Source organism: Phoenix dactylifera, chromosome 16 (assembly GCF_051530095.1).
Source record: "Phoenix dactylifera cultivar Ajwa chromosome 16, Ajwa_hap1_PhDact_Kaust_v1.1, whole genome shotgun sequence".
In the NCBI taxonomy this organism is placed as follows: domain Eukaryota; kingdom Viridiplantae; phylum Streptophyta; class Magnoliopsida; order Arecales; family Arecaceae; genus Phoenix; species Phoenix dactylifera.
This window is the reverse complement of record NC_143205.1, coordinates 20,735,820-20,745,683: the sequence shown is the minus strand read 5'-3', so window position 1 is coordinate 20,745,683 and position 9,864 is coordinate 20,735,820. Positions and strand designations below refer to the sequence as shown.

Here is a 9,864-nt window from a genome sequence, read left to right as displayed (position 1 = left end):
TTTAGATCATAATTTTGGATCCAGATTCTATCCATTAGTTGATCAGATTGGGTTAGCAAAAAAAAATTTAGATCCAGAGGATCATTTAGGTTGCATCAGAGTGAAGTATGACCTGGCTAAACCTGAAATATTCAGGTTTAGATCGAGGTCGGATAAATTCGAATTTGCAGTTCCTCTCTAACAATTTTTTTATAACTCAAACATAATATTTGATAATAAACATAAAATTTTATAAACTAAAATATAATAATTGAGTGTCCGACTTTTACTTTTCGATTTTAGACTAAATCAAATGTATTTTACATCGGTGAGTTTGTATCTTAGCTAAGAAATACCTAGATCAAACTTGTTGTCATACCTTTAATTTCACACAATTTCATTAGCCTAGTGATTGGTCCTAACACCCTTGATTCCACTCAACTTCATCAGCCTAGCAATTGGTACAGGAAGAGTTGCAACTTCAGGTGATTGAAGCATGCCGAGAGCTATTTCTAATCTAGCACAATCTTCATATCTCCTAACCATTCCAACCTAACCCAACGTATAGTAGAAGTTTTTCCAACATAAACCCAATCCAACCAAGCCAATATCATCTCAAATTAAATTTGGGCCATGTCCTCAACTGGATTGGACCATATAGCGGAATTTGATTAGGTTGAACACAAAATTCTCACGCAGGTGGAAGGTTTGTAATATTTTCATTGAACGAATCTTTGTTGGACAAGGCCTCATCAATATACGATACCTGTGCACAATCTTTTATCTGGCAGGATTAAAATTATATTACAGAATATATAAAATATTTGAATCGTGACAGACATATTTGCTTCGATTCAGGTTCAGTCCTCATTGTATCCAACAAACACCGGAAGCCAAATCCAATTCAAGTACACAAATCCTAGTGGGAGGTAGGGCGAGTGGGGCAGGCTTTATTATCAGGAGCTCAGACTCCAGGATGATTGTTGTTGGGGATTACCACTTGTTTGACACCTCGGTGCCAGGGACGGAGCTGAGAGCGGTCTGAGCGGGATTCTGCTATGTTCAGCATGCTCTGCAGGAAAGAGAGGTTTTTCTGGAGGGTGACTCTGCGATGGTCATTGGATGGATCCTGTAGGAGTCTGGGGGGGGTCAGTGATTACCATCCGTTGCTGCGAGATATCTGGGCTATGGTCTATGGTGGGATGGTGCTCCATACGAAGCACGTGTTTAGAGAGACCAATGGTGCTGCAGATTGGGTGGCCTTTTTTGTTGCCGACCACTCGAAGGACCATCTCTGAGTAGGAGAGGCGGAGTTATCCAGTATTCGTGATGTACTATTTTTTGATTTTTTAAATTATATTTATACATATTATGTATGATACTTTTATTTTCAGCAGAGGAAGAAGGAGAAGAAGAGTACGCAGAACCTCAAAACAGTGATCAAAATTACCACGATCCAATAGTCGGACCGGACGGGTCGGGCAAGGGTCGAGCCACCCCTTCGGGCCGGAAACTCGTGAGGGGAAATCCCGATTCAGTTCTGTGAAGTGGATCTCATCTTCTTCTTGTCCTGGAGAGAGGAGAGGAGGAGGAGGAGGAGGAGGAGGAGGGAAATGGGGGAGGAGAGGAAGCGAGTGCTGGTGGTGGGAGGAACAGGCTATCTAGGGCAGCACCTCCTAGAAGGGCTCGCCAGGGCAAACGGAGAATCCCGCTGCGACCTGGCCTTCACCCACCACCGTCCGATCCCACCCCAGGAGCTCATCGATGCCGTCTCCCCGGTGCTTCCCTTCCGCGTCGATCTCATCACCGGCGACGGCTTCGACGCCATCACCGCCAAATTTGGCCAGGTCCGAATACCATTCAGATCCTTTATGTTTGGGATCTTCTTCTTCTATTTATATTTTTCCCCACGATTACATTCATAGAAACCAGTGGACAGTGATAGCGATTTTGTTTTCAGCCACATACTGTTGTTAACTGTGCTGCACTCTCTGTTCCCCGTGTTTGTGAGACGGATCCTGTAGCTGCTATGGCTACTAACCTGCCTTCTTCCCTTGTAAACTGGTTATCAAGCTTCAGTAACCAGAAAACTCTTTTGATTCATCTTTCAACTGATCAAGGTAAGCCTATTCTCTGCCAACTTTTATGGAAGATCCACTAGATTCTCGTTTACTGGTATTATAAATACTACTGCGTGCGTGGATTCTTCTTTTTGGTTAAGGAATGGGTCTTCAAGACATGTTGACGCCCATCCTTGTCCTAATTTTATGAATTCTCTTAAACGAGTAGGGATATCAATTTATAAGGATGAATTTTACAATTCTATAGATCAAATTTCAGAGAATCTGCGATCATCGTTTATTCTCTTGTTACTTTTTCATATGCCGATAAAATGAAAACTGTAAAGGTACATTAGCAACCGAACAACATAGTTGGAGACAGATGATTTTTGACATGTTTTACATTTTTTTTTAATTTCATCGATGGAATAAGTTCATCTACAAGGCTTGCTTCTTTTGCAGGTTACCTATGAACTTTTAATGTATCACCTTTTTCTTTAGTTAAATATATTGCGGACTTGTGACTAGCATGGATCGAATTGAGAATGACATGAAATTCCATGCTAAAGGGAAACTCTTTGGTCACATTTGATTGCTATTATTCATTAATCATTGGCTCACTGTTCTCTGAATCTCTGGTATGGTTGTTATTTCATTTAAAATTCACAATAGAATTTGAAGATGAAACCTTGCCTTTCTCTCTTTATTCTGTTTTATTCCTTTTCCACTGTTCCTTTTGATGTCTTTCTTTATGTCATGAAGGGTCACCATACTTGAATCTAACATGACTTTACTAAACTAACAGTTTATGATGGGACGAAATCATTTTACAAAGAAGAAGATGCAACAAATCCTGTAAATATGTATGGGTCATCCAAAGTAGCTGCAGAGCAGTTTATCATGGCAAAGTATCCAAACTATACGATCCTGCGAAGTAGTATAATCTATGGGCCGCAGACAATTTCACCTGTTGCAAAGTCTCTTCCAATCCAGGTAAGCCAGAGATGAGCCCCAAATTTCCTTGTGACCCGTTAACTTTCTCCTATACATGGTCAAATTAACTTGTTTATTAAGGTCGTTGCTGTCTACTTGTTAGAGATTCAATAATCATATTCTACTCTTCGATTTGTAATTCCAACTTTCGTGTAATGATAACTGGATAAGATTCAAAATTATCATTCTAGTACAATGTTTGAACATGAGCACAAGCAGTTGACTTGACCAACATCTTTGGAATGTTGACATATTGTGGGCTTACTGTTTGATCTCTCAAATCTAAGCTTGTATCTGTCTTCCGATCTTCTTGATACTTTCAAGCACTTATATGGGATTTAATTAATTTATTTGTTTAACACACTCTTTTACTATTTACTAGCTTAAGCTTGCCTGCTGGTGAATTACTTATGCAATCATTTATTTTTGAAACCTTTTGACAGTTATTCCTGTACATCTTCAAAGTTCATTGGAAATGTTATGTAATAATAAATGATATTAAATTGCTCTATGGTTATTTTCTAAGCAATCATCTCTGACTTTGGATGCAGTGGATTGATAGCGTTCTTTCACCTGGGCAGGAAGTTGAATTTTTTCACGATGAGTTTCGTTGCCCTGTATATGTTAAAGATATGGTGAATGTTATATTAACTCTGATTAAAAAGTGGATATCAGGTACATGCCTTGATCTAGAAATCTTATCCATCTATGTGTATATCTATACTATTGTATAGTTTACTTCTGCACCTATCTTAAATTTTCCTTTTCTCTACTAATTAGAGAAATGATCTCTCAAGGGATTAATTGAGAAAAGAAAACCTCCTTGTTATCTCCAGATGCCAAATCTATTAATGCAGTAGTTTCAAGCATGCTCTTTGAGAAATGTATGTAACAAGCTGAATAATGTAATATATATAATCATAGATGTGATAGTTATTACATATGGCAATTGATTTTCCACTTAAAACATTAATATTGCCTATAATCTTTTTTTTGGACAATATGGCATGTTTTTTGTTGTTCTACAAAAATCCAAGTTCTTCATTGCATGGACATGGGTGGGCATCCACCATTTTGTTCCCAACCTCAGCTGACGTGCTGCTCCAAAAGCCAGTGACCAAGATAAGGGCCGGACAAATGATGCCCAACAGAAAGAATTGACTTATAAGAGGAAAAAAATACAACCAAAGAAGAAACAAATAAATAATAACCCAGCCTTTAAAGCTTAGAAAACACAGCCTAGATCAAACCACACTTATACTTCATACTGTATCTCCTGAGTCTGCAAATCTCTCTGACCTGCTTGCTTGCCACATCTTTGATCAAGCTTCTTTGTCCTGTCTCAGAATACCATTATATTTTATCTAAGTTTTTCTTTTCTTTCTTTTTGTGTTTTTCCTGTGCAATTGTTTTATTCTAATAATTAGTTGTTTCTTGATAATAAAAAAACCTTTTCCAAAAGGTTAATTTAACATCTGAGTGAATACTGATAATTGCGTCTGTACATACCTCATGTCAGAGGGTAAGCAAATGCAGTTACTTCTAAATGTTGGTGGGCGGGATAGGGTTTCAAGGGTTCAAATGGCTGAGACAGTTGCAACCATCAGAGGATATGATCACTTGCTTATCAAATCAGTATCTGCATCATTGGTATGTCTTTTCAACTCTTGAAGCGCTAGATAAGTTTTGGTTATCAGGCAATTACGGCTACCATGATATTGCAAAGTTTTCTCTCTTGGAGTTATAAGTTCTTGTCTAGATAAATGTACAGATGACAATTAGGAGTTTCTTTGATCTTATATTTTCTCTTTGCACCAATGCTTATCAATGTTCTTTTATATCATTCAATATGTACCATGTTTGTGTTTATGTATTATGTTCTTCTTTTACAGACAGCATCTTTGTCTCTGTAGGCAAACCGCGGAGTTGTCTCCCCAGCAGACATATCCATGGACATCAGCAAATTGATTCAAGTGCTTGGCATTACACCTATTTCATTCCATGATGGAGTCAGATTAACACTTGGTTCTTGACAATTTTGATAAATTAACATGGTTTCCTTTTCTCTTATTTTTGTATGTTGTACTAGATGCCATGTATGCTTATTCCTTTTTCTCCTCTTCATTGACGTTCTTTTTTTTTTGGAACTTGGAAGCAAGATTTAGAGAAAATAATATGGAATTCAGAACAGATTGATGGAGTATTTCGAACTGTACATTTATTATGAACAGAACTGAAAATGAGCATCAATTGTTTATTTCTTGGATCTTTGTTTGGAGCTGATGAGTTATCTAATGAATATCAGAATACAGTGGATGACATATTGCATCAACGGTTATTTTTTAACTTCCTTCTTCTTAGAGCAGAAAAGTAAACACACTAGTTGGTCAAATGTGAAGTTTTTTATTAATGATGGTAGTCTGACAAATTATTCCTGGAAGATGCTAATATGCTGTCTTCTATTTGATCGACAGACCAGAGTCATCAGAAAATTCATCAAAGAATTAGAAGTTATCTAAATTTTTTAGTGGAGTTAGACTGCATATGTGGAATTGTTTCTACTAAATGCTGCCCACTTGTGGTAACAGAAAGCCCTCATTTTTCTTTTTTCTTTTTTTGATTCAATAAGATGAGCCAACATTTTTAATGCCTCCATACATTATATGAACTATTTGCATCTTTATATTAAATTCAAAGAATCATATAATCCGAATTCCAGGGAGAACGTATACATCATTTTTGAGAAAATAATAATGCCTTTTCATTCCAATTATTCTGCTTTATGGAATTCCGTACCCTGCTTATTGCTTCTAAGAAAACGGGGTGTGATTTTGTTAGCAAACAGCCTAAGCTGATGGTAACAGAAGCATGTAAAGTATTCATTTTATATACTTGAAAGTGGCATCTGATTGTGCAATACTTATTAACTGTATCTTGATATCCAATTTCTGATGCTAGTTCATATGCTCATGTTTTTGTTTTGCTACTAATTGCACTGTAGTTGCATTTGCTTCACTCTTTTGCTCCGGAGCAGGTGTCCAAACCTCAAATGACTAGTGCTGCCTGCTTGGAACTGCCTTACGAAAGATGCACTGTGCCAGGCTATTGAAAGATGGAGCAAGCAGGAATCCTTAACTATGCCTAGCATTGAAGATCCTGATATCTTGGAGGAAATAAGTAATAAGTGCAATAACTTCTCTCAACTAAAAGTCATGGGTTCCATTGATATAAGATTTGCCTCAAAGATTGCAGGTGTGCCCAAACTCAAGAAGTTTTTAAGTCTGCAGTGCTGTATGGTGACAAAGGAAGCTCTGCTGTTAATCTTAGATGACATGGCACATCTTGAGGCGCTGAACATAGCGCACTGCCTAATCATGGACGGACCCGAACCTCAAGTTTCAGCATGTCTACTGGCACAGATTATCAGAAAGCTAGACCCGACGATCCTTGAGAAGGTTTCACGGTTGCAAGCTTTCTTTCACTGCCCGGACTAGGATACATGCACTGCATGAGAGGAGATCTTTTATAATTTCGCACGTAAGGGGTCATTTCTTGTTTTCGTCCGGTCATTAATAACTTGATTATTTTTAAACTATAGTAGATAGAAACAACTCTTGTAAGGAGTCCTATTAAAATCAAGAAATATATGTCTGCCATCCACACTAGAATCACACACGGATGATCGATCATGTTGGCATCATGAGATAACGGTGCGATGATTGGTTCTGGAGGCAAGATGAGGTGAGTGTTTGTGATTTGGTGTATTATGGAAACTTGTTTGATGGACATTGCGCCAGCAAAAGATTTCAAGTATAATTTTCATGTAGTTAGGCCTGACTTCCTTCTCCAGCAGAAGGTTATTATATGAATAAGGTGTTCCTTCTTGAGAAGGCTGGTAATAAAAACCAAAGACATCCCTTCATTAATAGGAGGTTTTCGATGAATAAACCATGCAATGACATTACGTGGTGTAGCAAGTTGTGTGTAAATATTACTGTTCCTTTGCCTGGAAATTGTCTTCTATCTCGCCACCAGCTCACAGTTCATAATAGCAATCAGTTTTCTATATGAGACTGACACTTGAGTGACAAAGAACTTGATCATGGATTCGGACATTAGGAATTAAACTTCTGACGAAACACAGAATTGAACATTATAGTAGCATAATAACACAATTTAATTTGATAAACGGATCCAATTTTTGGTCGAAAGTCCGTGCATTCCATGAACTTGATTGCCTTCCACTGTTCCACACCATCAGCACAATTTGCAGACCTTGAGTCGTCTTTCTCCATTGCCAACAACCTTCACACCAACAGAAAGGGGGGAGGTGGTACCTTATCCATATAAATACTATCTAACAGCCATTTCTTGTTTAGAATTTGACATGCTAAAGTTATTATTATCTGTATTTTTTTTTAATTATTTTGTTGGCCTTTTTTACTTAGCAAACAATATGACTATTTTAATATAGCCCATTTTTACGTTAGATTCTTGTAGAGCCTATCAAATTTTCAGATCCAAATTTCTACAGTGTCACTTTAATCTGGCATCAACATTGTCCTTGCTCAGCCATCTTATCCATTCCTACATGATGCTGCATCCAAGGAAAAACAATGCCCTTGTATATGTCGCCATTTATGGGCAAATGAAATGCCTTTGGAATGGTGCTTGATGTCTAGGATTTGGAAGGAGATCCTAAGGGAAGATCAAAGATAGTAGCTCTCTTTTACATATTGTTCTCCTTTCTCTTGGTGCATCATTATTCTCAACAAAATCCTCCTCATCGGTATTCTGCTCAGGGGGGGATCCGTCCACGCTTGGAAGTCGCTACATCTTCTGTGCCGGAATCCTAAAGCCCTCGGCGAAAAGCATTCCGTCCACGGGTCAGATATCATTCTTTTCTTAATACATCTTTTTTAATCATACAAATCTCAAAGCTTTGATGAATGGCCAACACGATCTTAAGCATGGAGTATCGATACTGGAACTCATAGAGAAGAAAATAGATGTATTGATGAAATCAAATATGTAGTATTTACAGAAAAAAGTATTCGGTTATTAGAGAGTATTCAATATACTTCTAATGCCCAATTAGGATCAACCAGGGTAGAAATAAAGCATTAGGTCAAATATTTCTTTGGTAGAAGACCTATTATGGAACAATTGAGATCCAATGGCACCGATGGGTCTCAGCTTGAAGAATGTTTCATTAATTAATGGCTCGGTACATGACATTTGGTAGCTTTCCGGGGGACCGCACAAACTTTTGGGCCTTTCCTGGTTTGGGCATTTAAATCAACCTTCATCTTCATCACGAGAGAGATGTGTCGAAACGGTGTCATTTTATTTGCTCAGCCTAATTTTTGTTTGTTTTATTTTATGTTATTTTATTCTTTGGTAAGTAGCTCAGAAAAATGTGACTCATGAACATTGCTCAACAGGTAACGTTGTCAATAATTTCATTGTATCCTTCTTGATTGCATTTCAACCATGCCATGTCTGAAAATGGACGACATTAAAGATGATCCGTCAACTTCTTCTTGGAGCTAGCAATGCTAAACTAGTAAACAATCCCCACAGAAATTCTTATAAAATAGGATTTAGCTAGCTCAAAATTTTAGCCAATAGGAGACCCATTAACCAAGCCATAGCTTATTATTATTATTATTATTATTATTATTATTATTATTTAACAATAGCGTCTCATATAAAACGAGCAGCAGCCAACAAAATTAGAAAAGAAAAACTAACGGAGAAAAGAATAGATGGACACTTGGTTCTTTTAAAAAAAAACTCCAGAATGATGAGCCATAAAGAAAGCTACCCAGTTTGAAAAAAGCCACATCCTCTTGCTAGTCTCTAAGTATTGTAGAGTAACAACTGTTCGCCTACATCACTGTGCCGAGATCGAACTCAAGCCATGGACCCCTTAAGCATTGCATGATAACATGCTAACCATGCTTCATATCAGTTGTATAGAAATTTGTTTATTTTTCGCTAAAAGGCCTTAGGTAGTTGACTGACACTCCTTCCCCTAGGAGAAAAGTATCTAGAATTTGAAGCTTGATGATAGGAGTCCTATTATCTCTCTCAAAAATTAAAATATCGGTTTATTTATTTATTTTTTAACTAATCCACTGCATGGGTTCTTGAAGCCATGTTTGTACGAGCTTAGACATTGGCTGGAAGTATATTTCCTCATCTAATTTGATATATAATTTATGTTCATAGTTAACATATCAATCTAAAATGTTGTATTCCATCTAAGATCAGGTAGCTTAGCCACTGATGATTACAAGTTACCGCGCCTTCTAGCTCTCTAGGTTGTGCGTACGAGAACTGGTAAACGAGTGTGACATTATTGAATGTGATGCAGATTTTTCCGTTGAAAAGTGCACATCGATTAGGTCCCGACTTCCATGAAAAAATGTTAAAGGCTATAGCGGACATAACATGAAACCTACTCAATAATCAACTCACACTTTGCAGTACAGTGGATGCCTTAATTGCAATTTGTAATTGCTTCAATAGAATATTGCGTACGTGGTGCATGCATCTATTAAATGAGCGATAGGATAGCTTATAGCGTATGACAAAGTGAACGGTGTTCACCTAATACCATTTAATTAATAGTCATTGTTTTACAAGCTGAGGTTAGATGTAATGGCTTTGCACGCCAAGGATTCGTAAGTCAAGGAGTTACCTTCCACACCCTTGACTTGATAGGTCGAGAGGGCTTGAAGTCACTTTGATAGCTCTTTTTTTGTTTCTTTAATCTTATAAAAATTACCTTCTTATGATGGGTTCCAATTAACCTATCAAAGCTATT

At 37.4% G+C, this 9,864-nt stretch overlaps 1 protein-coding gene across 3 annotated transcripts; it reads left to right on the top strand.

Annotated features, from left to right (window-relative positions):
* The first annotated feature begins 1,371 nt into the window (after nucleotides 1-1,371).
* LOC103708651 (NAD(P)-binding Rossmann-fold superfamily protein) lies at nucleotides 1,372-6,705 on the top strand. Of its 3 annotated transcripts, none has more exons than XM_017843210.5 (6): nucleotides 1,372-1,826; nucleotides 1,940-2,099; nucleotides 2,845-3,032; nucleotides 3,584-3,707; nucleotides 4,552-4,682; nucleotides 6,067-6,705. In XM_017843210.5, exons 1-6 carry the CDS (start codon nucleotides 1,593-1,595, stop codon nucleotides 6,139-6,141), a joined length of 912 nt encoding a protein of 303 aa, XP_017698699.2. In that variant the 5' UTR covers nucleotides 1,372-1,592; the 3' UTR covers nucleotides 6,142-6,705. The 3 variants fall into 3 exon arrangements, with proteins under 3 accessions (XP_017698699.2, XP_038971104.2, XP_008791907.2); XM_039115176.3 differs by having other exon boundaries at nucleotides 4,946-6,705; XM_008793685.6 differs by having other exon boundaries at nucleotides 4,925-6,705.
* The last annotated feature ends 3,159 nt before the right edge of the window (nucleotides 6,706-9,864 follow it).

What these genes read in the sequence shown, in the direction of transcription:
- LOC103708651 (XM_039115176.3), top strand. Translation starts at nt 1,593, where the DNA reads ATGGGGGAGGAGAGGAAGCGAGTGCTGGTGGTGGGAGGAACAGGCTAT. An exon ending in TCACCGCCAAATTTGGCCAG is followed by an intron (nt 1,827 to 1,939) that starts GTCCGAATACCA and finishes TTTTGTTTTCAG; the next exon opens with CCACATACTGTTGTTAACTG. An exon ending in GATTAAAAAGTGGATATCAG is followed by an intron (nt 3,708 to 4,551) that starts GTACATGCCTTG and finishes ACCTCATGTCAG; the next exon opens with AGGGTAAGCAAATGCAGTTA.